Source organism: Tetrao urogallus, assembly GCF_951394365.1.
Source record: "Tetrao urogallus genome assembly, chromosome: 26".
Lineage (NCBI taxonomy): Eukaryota > Metazoa > Chordata > Aves > Galliformes > Phasianidae > Tetrao > Tetrao urogallus.
The window spans coordinates 4,628,552-4,647,690 of NC_136839.1; the positions used below are offsets into that span (position 1 = coordinate 4,628,552).

At 50.2% G+C, this 19,139-nt stretch overlaps 2 protein-coding genes across 2 annotated transcripts in view; one reads left to right on the forward strand and one right to left on the reverse strand.

The window, feature by feature from the left end:
- Positions 1-19,139, forward strand: part of LOC306955858 (T cell receptor alpha chain MC.7.G5-like) — a gene marked incomplete at both ends in the record, with an annotated part of 212,385 nt that overhangs the window by 7,648 nt on the left and 185,598 nt on the right. The window lies entirely within an intron of this gene.
- LOC306955773 (feather keratin Cos1-1/Cos1-3/Cos2-1-like) lies at positions 8,645-9,361 on the reverse strand (the record flags this gene model as incomplete). The annotated part of the gene is made up of 2 exons (XM_079547139.1): positions 8,645-8,952; positions 9,283-9,361. 2 exons carry the CDS (start codon positions 9,359-9,361, stop codon positions 8,645-8,647), a joined length of 387 nt encoding a protein of 128 aa, XP_079403265.1.

Here is a 19,139-nt window from a genome sequence, read left to right on the forward strand (position 1 = left end):
GAAGTTGTGCAGGATCTTTTACAGATTCCAGAAGAAAAGCATGACAGTAAATTGTGAAATAAAGTGGTGGTTTTAGTAAGACATAATAGGAAGAGGTCTAGAGTCAGCAAATAAATCCCAACTCCTGGTGCTGGGAACCCCATCTTTGTTCTGCATCAGACAGAACCACTGGATTTACCCAAGTCACACTGTGCAGAACATTTCCATAGAGAGCTCCATCTTCTCCTTCAATGATGGAACTCTGTTTCTGTCATTATACCCTCAGGCACACGGAGCACAGCTGGGCATGGTGCACTCCAGCTGATTCCATTACCGCAGTTCCTCAGGGATAAGGGAAGGGCTGCTCAATTCCTAAATGCATTGCCCCACAGATTGTCTAGCCATGGATGCCGGGAAGAACACATCAGATGCATTCCTTTCACTCCTTCCTACAGTGTTTCAGAGGAAATGTCTTCAGATGCCATTGTTAAATATGCAAAGGACAACACAATGATTCGCAGCAGCCAGCCTGGTCGTGCAGAAGGTAAATCACATACAAGATTGAAAAACTGAGGACAGTGAACGTTGTATGCTTAGATTTTGGTGAGACTGCTTTGACTGCCTGTTGTATAGTCCCCACACAACCAAATGAGTGAGTTGTGGCAAGGGTTAATGCATAGTTATGTAGGTGGAAAACTGGATGATCTGCTGTGCTCAAACGGTTGTGGCTGCAATTCAGAGTACAGCTAGGGACTGGAATCTATTACAGGGTCTCTCACAGATCAGTGCTGTACCAGTGGTCTTTAATTTTCCATACTTGCTCTTCATGACTGGACAAAGGGCACTATGAGCATGTGTGTGGAGGGCCCCTGAATGGGAAGAGCTGTCAGAACATCATGAAACAGGATGAGAGAAAAGGGGAACCAATCAAGCAGCATACAGAGACAAACAGACACTCAAGGATACCATAGAAATGATGGAAAGAAATAAATCTCACATTCACCCAAGATGATGAGGAATCTAGAAACCACAGGTCTGTTTCCAGGAAGATGAACCTGGCCTTTGCAAGAGATGCAGCTGTGAATCAGGACATGGACAGGGATTGGTGTGAGACAGACTTATAATATATCATGTAGGGGTATACAGAGAAAGACATGAACATATGAGGAGTGATAGAGGGGCATGCAGCAGGGGCCCCTCAGATCTGGTTGAGCCATGTGACTGATCATCACAGTCTGTTGTGTCCTTTCAATCAATCTTTTCTTAACTCTGCACCATCTCACTCTGTCCTGTGCACACCGGATGGAGAAATTACCAGTTACTGGGGAGAGTGGCACGAGTGGTTTTGGTGCCAAACTGGGGAGTCAGACTGGGGCTAAAGATGTCCCTGCTGTGTGCTGTGTGCTGTGTGCTGCTACAAGAGCAGGGGCCCATGATTGTCTAATGGAACAGAGGTGGTTCTTGAGCCACAACCCAATGTGGCAAGGGCAAGTTTTTATCCCCATAACCGCCCAGCTGTACTGCCAAGGGTGAGGGAAATGTGGCATTTAGTACATGCAGCTGAAGTCAATTGACTGCTCACAGGCTGTGTGTGGGCTGATGAGGGTGGGGATGGATTGGCTGAATCCTCCCTAAAAGAGATTTTACGGTGTGGATGTCTCTGTGATCCGGACTCAGCTTTGGATCCAGCTGAACACTGTCAGGGAATCTATAACCATGCCATTCAAAGCCTGATGCTCCACACTCACAGCCCCCCATCCCGGCGCTGCTTCTGGCCCTTCTCGGGCTCCTCGAGCGGCGACAGCAGCACCATGGGCAGCAGCAGCTGCGGGACCTGGGGCAGCGTGAGTCCTGTGTTTGGGCTGGTTCATGACCTGTGTGCCTGGGAGAAGTACAGAGATCCTGTAGAGTGCAGAAAGGTTGCAGCACTTTGAAGGCCTTGTGGTTCCTGAGCCTGAAGAGCAGAGTTCCGTGCTTGGGGAAGACATGACACCACTGAGAAGCCATGAGTGTTCGGGCATGAGTCACTATCCTGGGCCTTGCTGCACCCATGGGAGTGTTGAGCTGAGAGGGACTGGGGGCTCCAATACAACAGGCAATACGATAGGCAATACTACCAGACTTCTGTACTACAGACTGCCCTGTGGAAGCCCTCGACCATAGACAACTTGGCAAAAGTATGGCAAGGCCAGGAGCTCTGCTGAAGGCTGCTAGAATTACACAGGAAAGCTGTACCCTCAGTGATGGGGTGAGTGGAAGGCATGGGAAAATGGAATAGAGACAGAGGTACAACTTCAAGAAAGCTATGCCTTCCCAGTTCTTGATGGCCTTTGGAAACAACTTTCTCTGAGTCTCCTTCCCTAACACTGCTCCTCCCAAAGCCAGAATTTCCCCAGTGTGCGTGAAACTTCTGTCTTCGCAGAGACTCTCCAATGCAGAGGATCTTCTCTTGAGGATGTCATTTGTCAAGGTTTCCATTCACTTGGCATGCTCAAGGGTCAATACCTGTGTAAGGAGAAACACTGCAAGACAGGGACTGATGGTCACTGGTGGAGGAGGAACATCTAGGAATGTCTTCCTCTCCTTCAATAAAATGTGCTTGGAAGATGAATGCCAGCACTGTACAATGGCCTCCAATAACCAGAGGAGTGGCAGAATCTCCCTAGCTTGTTCTCACCAAAGACATCCCTTTCTTCCCTGCCATCTCTACAGAGATGGGGAAAAAAAAAAAACACCAGCAGAGAAGGAAAAGCTAAATGATGCAGAAAGTGTTTAATAAGTCTGAGGAGAAATTAAGTCATTGCAAGAAGAGCAGTAGATGTAGACAAGAATCAGTTCCCCTTTCTTACGGCAGCATGGCCACAGAGAACTGTATTTCAGCACAGAATTTAAGAGACATGAGAATTTCACTCAGGGTTCATTTTGTGGATACTAACAGACATGTCTAAAGGGAAAAGACAATAATGAAATTGGATAGAAAGAGTGAGTGAAAGACAGTATGAGTAGACATTCTCCATGTTGTCAGAGACTCCAGGCTTGCCAGTACATGTCTGTCTTCCAGGGCAAAACCAGCATCACAACATTTGTTCTTTGGTCCATGCTTAGCATTCCTGAGGGTCCTTGCCTGGGACATCATCCAGCGCATTTAGCAGGGGGGGCACCTTCTGCCACAGCTGCGGTTGGAAATGCAGGAGAGGTCAAAGCCCCCCGAGGTGATGGGCACGCCCTCAGAGCTGAGGATGCTGCCAACAGCAGCGGAGGTGGAGGAGCCCACGGCGGTGTTCTGCGGGAAGGAGCTGAGGATGGGTCCGGGCAGGGTCACCACCACGGGAGAGGGCTGGATGACGATGGTGGAGTTCTGGCACTGCCTGACACAGGGCTCATTGCAGCTGCTGGCCAGAGGGGTCGGGCCGCAGGGCCGGCATGGCACGCACTGGTCACAGCAGGACATGTCTCAGGGATGGAGGTGCACCTGTTTGGAAGCAGAACATGGGGATGCGTGAGGAGCAGCCTAGCATCACACTAAGAGGGAATCAATGCACATGCAGTGCTGGGAGCTGAAGACAGTTCAGGGATGTCCAAGGGATTCTTGGTCTCATCCTGACAGAGCCCAATGAAAGCCACTGGGACCTATCCAAGTACTGCCCAGACCCTAGTCCACAAGACATCTGATTACAGCAGGCTATGACATTCTCCCCACTTCTCCATCATGACAAGCAGAAACAGGCATGGAACAGAACTAATAGCAGCTGTGATTTCCGCTGAGCTCAGAGCTCTGTTTGGAGAAGGAAGAGAACAGAACAAGAAGGGGCTTCGCACTCACCTGGCTCCCAAGAAGACGGAGGAAGGAGAAGTGGATGAGAGAGCAAGGAGCTGGGCTGGCTTTTATAGTGGACCCAAGATGTCCCATTTCCAGAAGCATCCCTAGAAGCAGTGATTATTTTGTGACAAGAACCTCTTGAATGCAAAACATCCCAGCTATTGGTATGGGCTGTGTGTTGGCTTCCTGTGTTGCTGCTACTTGTCACATCCTGATATGTCACTCCCATTGCTCATGGAAGGCATCTTTTGAGTGGCAAGAAGAAAGACCCAAGCATTTCCGAGCAGCACACATCAGTGTGGGCAGAACACTCAGTTCACGTGCTGGAAGAATCGAGCAAAGGCAAAAGATGTCAGCGTGATTAGTAGGGCAGTGGTGTGAAACAACCAGAGCCTGTGTGCTGGATTTATGCAGTTGCCTGTGTTTACAGAGGTTTGCATGATTCCACACGTGTGTGCATCAGCAGCTGAGTGTTTGTGTGACTTGTGTGTCCCACATAGCAACACCTGTCCCGGTCACATCAGAGGCACTTCAGGATACCAAAAGATTCTGCTAATCTCCGTCTTCCTGCTAACAGAGCTAATGGAGAAGAGAGGAACTGGAAGGCACCTGCAAATATCATCAGGTTCAATTGTCTGACCCCAATAGTGCTAACCACAAGGAAAGGCATGGTAATGAAAGCATTATGAAAATGTGTCAACACCGACAGGCATGGGCCTTCATCCACCTCTCCAGGAAGCCTGATCCAGTGTTTGACCACCTTCACATCAATCTATTCTTTTTCTAGTGATGCAAGCTGCAACAAGCTGGCCAATGCTCCTTGCTGGATACACTGGACTCTGCTTAGATAACAGGAAGAATCTGTGCCCTTGTACCAACCAGATAACAGTGATATGCTGAACATCTTGTATTGAGTAGGTGAGGGAAGTTCTGCCTTGAATCAGCTCATTTTTTGTAAGCAAGTATTGTGTGAGTGAGGCCAAGAGCTAACTGAGCATTGTTGGACATGGGGTTCATGCAGTGAACACAGGGAGGAAGTGTAATGACTTCATCCAGAGGCTTGTGCAACCATCACCACAAAAAGATTGAACTTGTGGGAGGAGGCTGAATCCCACGTCAATGATTTTATGTGGAAGTATGCAATATCTCTATACTGTATGGGAAAGCATTTGTGTATGTGTAACATAAGTAATGAATATAAGCTGAGAATCCTTTTTGAAACTTATGTATGATAGGTGGAGCTCATCCCCCATGCATCCAGCACCCAAAATAAAGAATTTCTGCTTTCTAACACTCCAATTTGAGTCTTAGGGTGTTTCATGTTTGAACGATTGACAGTATCACGACTATCTGGCCTGAACATCTGGTGAAGTTTTGTGCCATTCCTGCACATGTCTGGTCATCAGTTACCAGGCTGAAAAGACCAGCACCTCCCTCTCTGCTTTCCTTCCTAATAAGTAGAAGTGAGCAATGGGGCTGCCTCAAAGTTTTGTGTTCACCAAACTGGACAACCCAAATGATCTCATGCTCTCCTCATAGGATATGCCTTCCAGCCCCACTATCAGCTCTGCTGTCCTCCTCTGGCTGCTTTAAAAACATTTAAAAACTTATGTTTTGGAGCCCAGAACTAGGAAATGCATTCCATTTGAGGACACAACAAAACTATGATGAATAATTGATGTTTTTTGAACTGAAGACTATGGAGTGTTTAGTATGCATGAAAATTCAGTTGGACCACTTTGCTCCCAGGGCACAATGTTGGTTCTCCTTGAGCCTGATGTCAGCCAGCACACCCTGATCCCTGCAGGATGTCTGTGCTTCTCAGGTGCTCAGATACACTTCAAGGGTGTCCCCAGTCTAAGACTAGAGCCTCAACAGCACAAAGCAAAGAAGGCACAGCAGGTGGAGTCGATGGCAAACAGGCCATTCAGAGAGGCAGTCAGGATGGTTGAGGCTGGAAGATGGTGATATACTGGAAGAAGAACAACACTCTTGCTTCAGTCACAGACATGGAGCTTCAGTAGAGGCACAGCCCTCTGGACACTGGGGAGAATGTATTAGATCCATTGAGGGGGCTCATCAGAAGAGGCTGAACTCAAGTTTTGTGACTGGAGGAAGGAGAAAAGTTGTGTGAGACTTAAAGGAGACACCTCCCTTTGGTAGTGGATTCTCCAATTTGCTGAAGTCTCAGCTGTTTGATTTCCTTGGCAAGGAATGGCAACTCCAGTGCTGTAGAAGGACTCCAAAAGGTTGTCTGCATATCAGTGCACAATCCCTTGCAACTCTTCCATGCATTTCTGCTTCCAGACAGCAGTGACTTTAGCCACCCTAATAAACGCAGGATGGGCAGTATGGCTGGACATGAGGAATTCTGGAGATTTCTGAATTTGAAAAAAGGGGCAGTCTCAGTGTGAGCAACCCTGAGACATTGCTGCCCAAGCAGAGATACAGTCAGAAGCACCACAGGGCAGCCTGAGATGAAAACTTGCCAGGAAGAACTGTAAGAAAAGCATCCTTAAATCTATTATGGCAGCAAAAAGAAAGCTAAGGAGATTGTATGTCCTCTGGACCATGAGATGCCAGAAATAGTGAGAAGTGAATATACATATGAATATATAATGAATGCATGGTTTTCTTCCATTTTCATGATAGTTCTTTTAGACAGATCTACAGGGCCCCTGAGCTTCTTTCACAGAATACATGGTAGTGAAGAAGCACTCCCTATACAGGAAGAAAACCTACCAGAGAACTTAATCCAGTCGGACATACTTGTGCCCTTGAAATGATCTGGGATGCATCCAAGGTGATTGATCTGGTGATGTTGTTGTCATGCAGCTCTCTGTCATCCCTCAGAGGTCATGACAGTTCAGGGATGGTTGTCGTAGCTAGGAAAAGCAACATGCATCAGAAACATTTAGCAGGACTGAGAAAGGGAACTCACAGAATCACAGAATCACAGAATTGTAGGGGTTGGAAGGGACCTCCAGAGATCATCGAGTCCAACCCCCTGCCAAAGCAGGTTCCCTAGAGCAGGTCGCACAGGTCGGCATCCAGGCAGGTCTGGAACATCTCCAGAGAAGGAGACTCCACCACCTCCCTGGGCAGCCTGTTCCAGTGCTCCGTCACCTCACTGTAAAGAAGTTCTTGCTCATATTTGTGTGGAACTTCCTATACTGCAGTTTCAGGGAACTACTAACCAACTACACTCCATTAATACCTTCCTCAACGGTGTATTTTGGAGCAGGTAAATTAAGATGCCACTGTGTGACATCCTACTGACAGCGAGGTGGTTTGGAGCAGCCCGGGGCGGAGCTGGCGGCGGGGAGGAGGCGGTGCGGGCGGCGGAGCGGCGGGATGCGGCAGTGCCGGGCCGCGGGACTCCTGGGTGCGCGGGGCTGGGGCCGGGGCCGTGCTCGCCTCTGTCTGTTCGGCTTCTTTCCGACCTCGTGCACCTCTCTGCTCCTTCATGAAATTTCTGGGGGAGAAAATGGATTTTCTGAGTTTGCTGCTTCTTTTCTTCTCGGCAGTGGCTGTGAGCAGAGCTCAGGTGCAACAGGAGCCGTTGGCAGAGACAACCGAGGGGGCTGCAGTCAACATCACCTGCTCACACCCCAACATACAGATCGGCTATTCCATCTACTGGTACCGTCAGCTACCGGGCCGAGGCCCCGCATTCCTCGTCAGCGCTTTAAAAGGCTCCAAGGAGGTGCCGGACCCCGAGGGGCAGCTGTGGGTGTCGGCAGACCGCCGCTCCAGCGTCCTGCGTCTCGCCCGGCCCCGGCTCGGGGACGCGGCGCTGTATTACTGCGCCGTGGGCGCACGGAAGCGAAGCTGGGGCTGCGGCCGGGCACGAACCGCTTGGGGCGGGGCGGGGGCACAGTGCCGTCCGGGCCCGCAGGGGGCGCTGCCTGCATGGCCGCCAAACTCCATCCTGACCGCGGTGCGCCGCCCTGAGCTCTCGAGCAAAGCGACCGTAGCAGCCAGTCGCTGCCACCAGTGTCAATCAGACACAGCTGTGTTTGAGGTAGGTAGGCTGGCATAACTGACAACACAAGCTGTGTTTTACATCCACACAGTCCTATTCCATCTCCTACACTCTTGTCCTTCCCCAGGGCAGTACATATGAGAGCAGGAGGAGCCCTGTTCCTCAGAGGCTGCAGGATGCTATGTTCGTATGGCCCTCCGCACAGTTTTTCCTGTGAGTGCTGCAGAGGCTGTGTTCTCTTTGGGGGCAGTTGTAGGCATAAACACTCTTCTTCAACTGCAGGTGCAAAGCTAAAGAGAGCAGTCTCTACAGTGTGTTATTACCTCTCATTCTCCTGGGAATGGAGAAGGACCTCCATAAACATTCATCCTATACACTCGAGGAGCAAAGTCTTTCTCTTTGTACCTCTGGAGGCTGTGCACGTCGGAAGAAATATCAAAGACTTAAATTAAAATGCAGAAAGTTTTAATGAATGTTTAAATAGGAAAATGAGATCACTCAGAGCAGAGGCTCCACAGTACAGGATTCCCATGATCCCATGTTTGATTTCATGCAGGGCACATGGCTTATTTTCTATCAGAGTATGGACTGGTTCTGAGGAATCTCACATCCTAGAGGTTAACAGGAAAAAAAAAAAAAAAAAATCAGAGAAGATGTGGAGACAGAGATAAGTAGGAATGAGGAATGACAGCTGAGACATGAGGCAGGCTGTCAGAAAGCCCAGGATTGCCCCTTCCTGACAGCATTTCATAGAATAGCTGAGGATGGTCAGGTATTCTGAATGCAGGGGCTTGAAGACGTCTTGTTGATCCAGCACCACGTTCCTGTTTTCTGGAAGAATTTCTCCAGGACCAGCGGCTTCAGCAGGGCGGGCACCTTCTGCCACAGGAGCGGCTGCCCAAGCCGGACAAGTCAAAGCCCCCCGAGGTGATGGGCACGCCCTCAGAGCTGAGGATGCTGCCAACAGCAGCGGAGGTGGAGGAGCCCACAACGGTGTTCTGCGGGAAGGAGCTGAGGATGGGTCCGGGCAGGGTCACCACCACGGGAGAGGGCTCGATGGCAATGGTGGAGTTCTGGCACTGCCTGACACAGGGCTCATTGCAGCTGCTGGCCAGAGGGGTCGGGCCGCAGGGCCGGCATGGCACACACTGGGTGTAGCAGGACATGTCTTGGGACTGGAGGTGCACCTGGGAGAGAGGGATAAAAGGAAGTAGAGCATGAGGATATGTGAGAGGCAGCCTGGATACCCAAGACAACTGCTAAGGCTGGAGGAGAAAGCTGAGAAAGGAGGTCACGTTCCTTCAGTATGCCAGGACCCTACAGTGAGCTCTCTGACCCAGAGAGACTTTCTGAGTGCATCAATTTAAACCCGTGTAAGCTGTGGCCCAAGCAGAGTTTGTACAGACATCATCTCCACTGTGGTCTCCTGTAGCATGGCACCCACTATCTGATAACATTTCTATTCAGTTAAGAGGATAACAGAGGGCTTCAGACTTACCTGGTTCCCAACCAAAAGAAGGCAAGAGAAGTGGATGGAAGAGATGGGAACTGGGCTGCCTTTTATATTGGTCCTTCATCACTGCAGGTCCACAGGCACAGTTGATACAAGCCTTAATTCTCTGACTACCTAACCTTGAACGCAAGCTGTCCCTTCTCATTACATGGGCTGGTTTTTGGTTTCCTGCAGTTCTACCTTTTCATTTCCAAATTAATGGTGTGACCATTCTCTAATGAAGGTTTCTTTGAAGTTCTGTGATTAAAGGCTCAAAAATTCATAGGGCAGAATTGCAGTGATGAGACTGAAGCCTCAGCTCAAGTATGATCAGATCTGGAGGAGGCAAGTGAAGTCAGCGTAGCTCAGTGCAGAGGGGCTGTCATGGTTTTATCACTTTTGTTCACAGTATTCCACATCATAATATCGTGTAGTATATTGAAGTTAGAGAGCTAATTCTCTTCTTCTATGGATTGCTGATAGTTTTGTTACCTGTCTCAGAAGAGAAGAATGGACTACAGTTCCCAGAAGAGTTCTCTGTTCCATTTCCATTTTTCTGGTCAGAAGATAAATCTACCTAATGGTAGACACTGGACACATTGTCAGAGAAGCCAGGGCAGACACTTCCTCTCAACTGCAACCGTCCAACCCATTGCTTCTCTACTGAGTTCACCATCTATCAAATCCACATCTCTCCATCTCTCCAGAGGATGAAAGTCCCCCTTTATGTCCTCGCCTTATCCCCTGTCAACAAAGATTGCCTTTCTTCCAGTCTACATGAGACCAGCAGAAAAAGGATCGTGTAGAGGCAAAGGTTGGAATGCAGACAATTGTAAGGACTCTGAAGAGAGAAATGTTCTCACCTGGAGAGCAAGCTGTCAGTACACGCAGTAACCAGCAGCTGACAGAAATTTGTGCCCATCCTCTATTGCAGGTATCCTGCTGATAGCCTGTCTGCCTCCCCCACAGAGGGAGAGCAGCCAGCAGAACCCCAGGAAGGCTTTTGGGGTCTTCAGGTGTACAAGGAGAGAAGAAAGGGAAGAGAGAAGAGGGAGTAGAAGACAGAGAAATTGGGCTTTAGTCATGTTTTCAGAGAGACCTAGCTGCCCTGTTTTTAGAAGAGAGCACTGGACACTCAGCCTTCCTGACATCAATGGCCACGTTCTTAGTCCTCAGTTCAGCATCACCTTCTGGGTCCTCAGGGGAGCTGGTCTGGAATCTCATCACTGGCTTCAGTGAGTGGGGAATCATCTGCTGCAGCAGCACCTGTAAATGTAGGAGAGTTTTCAGCACCTGGAGCTGATGAGAAACTGTAACAGCTGCAGATGCTGCCAATGGCAGCAGAGGTGGAGGATCTCACAGTATGGCTCTTCAGGAATGAGCTGTCAATGGGGGCAAACAAGACCATCACAGGAGGGGTCACAGTGATGACGTTGGTCTTCTGACACTGTGTCATTGCAGCTTTTGACCAGCAGGGTCAGGCCACAAGGCTGGTACGGCAGGCACAGGATCAGGGCTTAAGCTGAATGTGGGAGAGACGCTGAGGAGAAAGCAGATCACAGGGACATATGAGGAGCAGACCACCACCCTCCCATGAGCACACCAATGTAGCATTTTTTTGGCTAATGGAATCAGAGAATTTTCCCTAGATCAGGCTGAACAGGAAAGCATCCAGGTAGGTTTTGAATATCTCCAGAAAAGGAGATTCCAAAATCTCTCTGGGCTGCTTGTTCCAGTGCTCTGCTCACTCATGCTCAAAGTGAAGAAGATATTTTCCATGTTTGGATGGAGCTTCCTGTGTACTAGTTTGTGCTTTTTCCCACTTGTTCTGTCACTGGGCACCTCTGAAAAGGATCTAGCTGCATCCTCTTGACACCTGCCATTTCCATATTTATAAGCATTGTTAAGATCTCCTCTTTGTCTTCTCCAGGCTAAACAGTCCCAAGACTCTCAGCCTTTGGTCAAAAGGAAGATACTTATGGCCATATAAAATTGCAGAAATAGACAAAATGCAGTCTTTGCTTCATCCATAGATGATCTAAAAGGAAAAGCCAAATGCAATGAGGCTCCTGTCTCTCTTATTGGAAAATCTGTCTGAGACAAGCCCCACAAAGATTCTGACACAGTCCTCCTCCTACCCTCTCCCTCCCATAAGAATCAGCACCAGAACCCAGCACATAAGGTATCTGCATAATCAAAAATAATGCGGGAGAAGGGTTTCAGGCCCACGTGGTTACCAAGAAGAAATAGGTGCGAGATGTTGATTATAGGGTGAAGGAATCCAAGGAATTATGGTGACCCTGCAATGCCCCAAGCGCAGGCATAGCCTTCATGGAAGTGACAATTTTCTAAGGTGCTTGTGAAGAATGGAAAACAGTCACTGACATGAGCTGTGTGGCTGCTTCCCTTAATGCTGTTTGTTCATTTCCTTGCTTATGCCACAACCATTCCCTCCTGCAGGCTTCTTCTGAGTGCTGAAATTGAGAGGCCCCAGGACTTCTGGGCCAGGAATGAGTGAGTGATGGCAGAGGACTCAAAGTGCTGAGATGGATCCATCTCAGGCAAGTGATGCTGGCCTGGGGCTTCCCTGCATGCAGGTCTGTCAAGTCTTCCTCTTTTTCTCCATTCCAAGCATCTCCAGTGGTCTCCTGTGTTTAGATGCCATGGCAGGTGGGCTGGACTGCTCACCAATTTCACCTGTTTCAATTCTCTTCCTCATTCCGTCAAACTGTGTGACCTCCTTGGGTTCCTCTCACTGGGCCATCCCTGCACGTCTTCAAACTGTGCTGGCAGCTCATCTGGAGCCTTGTCCTGCTCAGAGCACTGCAGCCTTGCCCTACCACAAAAGTCCCCAGTGTCTCCTCAGTCAGCTCCGCATGGCCTGACGTTCTGCTTCTCCAGCCATGTGTGTGCACGAGCATGAGTGATGAGTGCACACACGTACCTGAAGTGTGTGTGAGCTTTTGTTTCTGTGTTTTGTGTTTCTGCGCACTGTTTGAATGTGCTTGTGTAAGAGCATTGATCTAAGAATACCTGTATGCAGGCACAGGTGCGTTTGTGTGTTTGCACACATGGGATGTGCAAGTGCACATGTACACAGAATTGGACTAACCATGTGCACAGGTTCAGCTGGTCCCGAAGCCCACAGAGTCCCATCTGTGTACTGGTGTCGTACTGGTGCAACCTGGGCATCTAAAGTCTGAAAAAGTGCAGGGAAGGCTGATGTGTTTGTGTGTAGCTGATTAGAGCCTGCAGCCTAGATCTAGTCTTTCCCTGGTGCCCCCAGCATTTCCAACACTCATTTGCTTCTATAAGGCCATCCCATCTTCTGGCTCAGGTGGAAAGAAGTTTCTATGGGAATCTGTTGGCTTCTTTGGGATTAAGTAGTCCTATTTTCAGAGGACTGTTTGTCAGAGGATGCAGCAACTGGGAGAGAAGGGAACACCTAGAGAGACCAGTAGGAGCGATGTAGTGACACTGGGGACAATGGCTTCAATGAAACAGCAGTGATCATGCTGTCATTGCTAGAGTCATAGCAAAGGAGAGCAGGACATTGGTGACCAAATTGATATTTATGATTTAATCAGACCACACCAGTTGACACATGGTTGTGTTTTTCTTTTCTCTTCCACATGTCTCCTAATCTTGATGGGAATGGCCTCACCTTTGTCACCGTGGGAAGTAAAAGGCACCTGAGGACCCCAGTGTATGTCCTCCTTAGCAAGTTCATCTTCTTGAGATCTGGTAAAGCATTGTTCCCAAAACTGGAGAATTTCTGTGTCATCAGGAAAAGCACTTGTATTTGCAGGTGAAAGGCAGTCATCTGAGGATCACTGACTGTCTAATCTTCTCAGTGTTGCCCTTTGATTCACATACACAATTACAGCAGTAATATCACTGTGCACTTCCCCTCTGGTGCTGGGACCCTGGCCTTTGGGAGAGGAATTTCATGGTTCCTGTCCTTACTGACCAAAGTGCTCTGCTTTCATGGTAGTTTCTGACACTCACCAAAAGGAATTCTGCACTTGTGCTTCCATTTCACCACTTTTTAAGAGATTTCTTTGAAAAGATACAAAAGACTGTGTTGGAATTGAGGCAGGACTCAAAAGGATTGTGGTTTAGCTTCCATTAAGGCTACATGTCTTTGTCTGTTCTACCTCAGCATATGCTATGATTCCATGATTCCCTGCATTTCACAGATGATGAGATGATTTGTGGACGCTGTGTTTCTTTCAACAAAAAAGGGAGCCAGGATTGGCCTGGCTGAAGGTGTGACTGAAGGCTTCTAGGTGGAAAACAACAGGAAAGGCAAGACACAGGGAACATGTGGACTCTCTCCTCTTGGGAACAACTGGCTGCTGATGACACTGCGCTGATGAATGTTGTGGTTGGGACACCCCCACCTGCATCCAAATCCAGCCCTGCCATCATCCCCAAATAAAGCCTCACCTGACACCTCCCAGCAGCAGCCCTTCTGCACTGTTGAGGCTTGGCTGCAGTGCAGGAGATCTGACAGCAGGTGCACAAAGCCTGGGGAATGCAGGGGAATTTCAGTATCAGTTTACATCTCCCCGCAGGGAGAAACACACACTTGCCATGCTTTGAAAACTTATCCCTCAAAAAACATTCCCAGACCAAATGCTTTGGCAGTTGCCAGATTCAACTGTTTCAACTGTTCCTTTGCATACATTACATCTTCTTGTTTCTCTTATCCTGAGACAACCACTGCTATGTCCAGTTAGCTTTTGCCACTGCTGTTGGATTAAGAAGAAACCACCCTTCTTCCACAGAAGCAGGGAAGGACACAATAAAGGGTGCTGCAAATATTTAATGAGTCTGAAGAAGGAAATACAATCACTCCCAGAGTAGACACTGAGTGTGGGAGCAGCAGGAACAGACAAATCCATTTGGGCAAAATGCACTGGAAGAGTCCAAGAAAGGGAAATATCAGCTTGGGTCACTCCTTAGTAGCTCTTTGAGGCCCTTCTTGCAAGAAGTGGCCCAGCTCCTGGTCATGACTTCATCTCTCACACTGCTCTCAGGAAAATTCTGCTGGACTCTTTTTCCTCCTCCTGTTCTGTCCCAGGGATGAGAGAATGGGACCAGAAGTTGGGTGGCATTCTTTCCAGATCCCCAAAGAAAGGCACAGCAGTAAACTGTGAAAATAAGTGCTGTATTTAGTAAAACACAATAGGGAGAGGTCTAGAGACAGCAAATAAATCCCAACTCCCTTCTGGTGCTGGGAACCCCATCTTTGTTCTGCATCGGACAGAACCAGTGGATTTACCCAAGTCACACTGTGCAGACCCTTTCCATAGAAGCTCCATCTTCTTTTCACATGAGAGAACTCTGTTTCTGACATTATTCCGTCCAGCACACGGAGCACAGCTGGGCATGGTGCACTCCAGCTGATTCCATTACCGCAGTTCCTCAGGGATAAGGGAAGGGCTTCTCAATTCCTAAATGCAAGGCCCAACAGTGCAGACTTGTCAAGCCAAGGATGCAGAGATCAACATATCAGTTGTATTCCATTCACTCCTTCCTACAGTGTTTCAGAGGAAATGTCTTCAGATGCCATTGTCAAAGACACAGGGAACAACACAGTAATAGGTGGCAGGCAGCCTGGTTATACAGCAGGCAAATCACATACAAGATTGAAAAACTAAGGACAGGGAATGTCATGTGCTTAGATTATGATGAGATCGTTTTGACAGCCTGTCCTATAGTCCCCTCACCACTAAATCGGTGAATTATGGCAAGGGTAAGTGTGCAATAACGTAGGTGGAAAACTAGACGATCTGCTGTGCTCTAACCGTTGTGGCTGCAAGTCAGAGCACAGCTGGGAACAGGAATCAATAAAGGAGTCTCTCACGGATCAGTGCTGAAACAGTACTGTTTGATTTCCCATTAATCTTCAACAAGACTGGACGAAGTGCATTATAAGCATTTATATATACTTCAAAAAGGAGTGTAAAAGTCAAAGTGTCAAAGCCTGATGCTCCACACTCACAGCCGCCCGCCCGGCGCCGCTGCCGGCCTTTCTCGGGCTCCTCGAGCGGCGACAGCAGCACCACGGGCGGCAGCAGCTCCGGGGCTCGGGGAGCTCTCGGGGTGCCGCGTTCCCGGGCAGCAGCACACGACCCGTTTCCGATGCCGGGCTTTGGATCTGCGGCAGCGCCGGGCACAGCGTGAGGAGCAGGATTCGGCCGCGTCGTTCTCCCCGACCGTTCCCGTCCTGTCTGCTCTCGCCAGCCCTCCTCTCTACGGGTGCTTCAGGAGGGCAGCTTGTTTCCCCTGTGCCAGAGGAGGTTTCCCAGCCGTCGCCCAGATCTCCGCCTACACCGCAGAGTCCGGGCTACGCTGCAGTACACGCAAAACCCAAACCCCGTTACACGCGCACAGGCGCCCAGCACTGGCAGCCCGCAGCAAGCCCGAGTGCCGCCGGCGCAGGGCGCAGCCCCGGGGCGGAGCTGGCGGCGGCGGCGGCGGCGGCGGCGGCGGCGGCGGGGAGGAGGTGGCGCGGGCGGAGCAGAGCCGGGGCTGGCGGGGGCAGCGCGGCGCGGGCGGCGGAGCGGCGGGATGCGGCAGTGCCGGGCCGCGGGGCTGGCGGGGCTGGCCGCGGTGCTGCTGGGTGCGCGGGGCTGCCGCCGGCGGGGCCGGACTGCGGGGCTGCGGGGGGACGGGGTCGCGAACGCCTCTGTCCCTTAAGCTTCTTTCCGACCTCGTGCACCTCTCTATTCATGCAAGAAATTGCTATGGGAGAAAACGATTCTTCTGATTTTGCTGCTTCTTTTCTTCTCGGCAGTGGCTGTGAGCAGAGCCCAGGTGCAGCAGGAGCCAGCGGCAGAGACTACCGAGGGCACCGGCATCAACATCACCTGCTCACACCCCAACATACAGTCATATGAATACATCTACTGATACCGTCAGCTCCGGGGCCGAGGACTCGTATTCATCGTCAGCACAGCTAAAGGCTCCAAGGAGGTGCCGGACCCGGAGGGGCAGCTGTGGGTGTCGGCAGACCGCCGCTCCAGCGTCCTGCGTCTCGCCCGGCCCCGGCTCGGGGACGCGGCGCTGTATTACTGCGCCGTGGACCCACGGAAGCGAAGCCGGGGCTGCGGCCGGGCACGAACCGCTTGGGGCGGGGCGGGGGCACAGTGCCGTCCGGGCCCGCAGGGGGCGCTGCCTGCATGGCCGCCAAACTCCATCCTGACCGCGGTGCACCGCCCTGAGTTCTCGACAGAAACGAGCGCTGCACCCATAGCAGCCGTGATTCACTGCCGCCAATGTCAGTCAGACAGAGCTGAGCCTGAGGTGGGCAGGTCAGCACGCCGCGTATTTGTGGGAGCTGCAGGAGTGACTGCATGAGGTGTGTTTGACACCAGAGGGACATTCACGCAGTCCTGTTCCATCTTCTATCTTCTCCTTCTTCCCCACTGAAGCACAGATGTGAAAAAGGGATTTCCATTCCCAAAAGCCTGCTGGATGGCTTTCACCCATGGCCTCCCCCACGTTCCCACTTTCATGAGGGGACATCAGTGGTTGTGATCTCCATTTGCAGGACGTGTGGCTGTAGATGTGGGAAGGTACACTGCAAGTTAAAGTCTGATTGTCACTTCCACTGCAGTAGCCAGGAATATCTCCTTCTGCTGCAAGGTTTAGTGACCAGTGACAGAGCCTCTGTAGTGTGACTTAACCTCCCTTTCTTCTGGGAATAGAGAAGGGTCAGTTTAAACCCTTCTCTTATACCCACCAAGGGCAAAACCATTCTCCCCGGGCCGTTCCAGAGACCATGCATGGTGGGAGTTTACACTGAAAGCTCAAAGTGAGATGCCAACATCTTTACTTAATATTTAAAGACAGAACGGAAATCACTCAGAGCAGGGCCTCCACAGTACAGGATTCACCTGATTGAGTTCATGCAGTGCATGGGGCCTTGTTTCCCAGCAGAGGCTCTCAAGGGGAGTATGGAGGAAAAAAACAAAATGAAGGAAGAAAAAAAAATGGAGAGAAAAAGGTGGGTGCAGGAATAGAGAGACATAAGCCATGTTTTCAGAAAGCCCAGGATTGCCCTTTCCTCTCGCCAATTCCTAGAGTAGTGAGCACAAACGGGTGCTCTGTAAGCACAGGATTGAAGAATTCCTTCTTCATTCAGCGCCACGTTCGTGGCTCATGGAAGAATTTCTCCGGGACCAGCGGCTTCAGCAGGGCGGGCACCTTCTGCCACAGGAGCGGCTGCCCAAGCCGGACAAGTCAAAGCCCCCCGAGGTGATGGGCACGCCCTCAGAGCTGAGGATGCTGCCAACAGCAGCGGAGGTGGAGGAGCCCACATCCATGTTTCGTCACTCTCAGTGTTGTCTATCAGACCACGTACAATCCCAGTTTTCCTGCAGTTTCGAAGCTCCTGTTAATACAAGAAGGCTGCAAAGATGTCTCCCCAGAGCCTTCTTGTCTCCAAGCTGAACATTCCCATCTCCCTCAACTTCTCAGGCAATGTGCTCCAGCCCTTTGAGGATCTCCGTAGTTCTCCTCTGGAGCCACTCCTGCAGCTCTGCATCCTTCTCATGCTGAGGACCCCAGGCCTTGATGCAGTATTCCAGACTGAATCTCACATGGGCCAACACTGCCTGGCACAGAACCTATCCCCAGGAATGGTGCTGTCATCCTTGCAACATGCAGGAATGACCCCATGCTGCATCCCAATCCTGTGGTGCTGGCAGCATGTGGAATCTGTGTGAAAGTAAAGCACCCATAACACAGATCCCCACAGTGTGCTGATGTGAAAAGAACCTGATCCGTTATTGGAGAGCAGCAGTACTACATGGAGCACAAGGGCTGTTTCATCCCCAGGGCTCAGGGTACGCCGAAGGATCTTGGTACCTGGGAGAAGACAGTGTTCTGTATTTGGGCTGATGCATTCCCATGTGACTGAGGGAAAGTACACGGATGCTGCTGAGTGCAGAATCTAGATGCACTGACATGTCTCAGTGCAGGTGGTGATTTCTGCTCTCACAGAGGGTCTGTCCTGGAGAAGGGTAGGCTTGTAGCTGGTAGCAGTACTGACTTGTGCATCCATTCAGCCATAGGTAACTTGGAAAAATGTGGGCCAGACAGGAGCTCTGCAGAAGGTGTTACAACTGTAGAGGAATGCTTTACCCACAGTCCATCCACAGGCACCGCAGAGTTTTGCTCCCTGGATCTGGAGGTTGAATACATAGGAAAATGGAGGAGACAGAATGTCATCAAACATGAGACAAATTTGCCTTCCCAGTTGCTGATGGTCTTTGGAAACATCATTCTCTGAGTCTTCTTCCCCAGCACAGCTCCACCCAAACCAAGAGGAACACTCTTCCCAAAGAGTTTGATGGGAGTTCTGGCTTCCCTGGGCCTTCCCCAGGCACAGAAATCATCTCCTGAGAATGACATTCATCAGCATTCCCATTCACATGATTTTCTGAAGGGTCAAGGAGAACTGTTAAGGAGAAACACATCAAGGCAGGGACTGATGGTCATTGGTGGTGGAGGAACATCCTGGAATCTCTTCCTCTCCTTCAAGAGAGAGTGCTTGGAAAGTGAATGTCTGCAGTGTGCACTGACCTCCAGTAAACAGAGGAGTGATGGAGTTTTCCTGGCTTGTTCTCATCAAAGGCATTGCTTTCTCCTTTGGCCACCCTCTACGCAAGTGGAGGGAAAAACAACAACAAACAAACACCAATGCAGAAAAAAATAAGAAGAGATGCAGAAAGTGTTTAATGAGTCTGAAGAGAAATGATGCCACCCCAAGCAGAGGCCCTGTGCACAGCGAGCAGCAGGAGCAGACAGGAATCAGTTCCTCTTTCCTATGGCAGCATTGCCACAGAGTC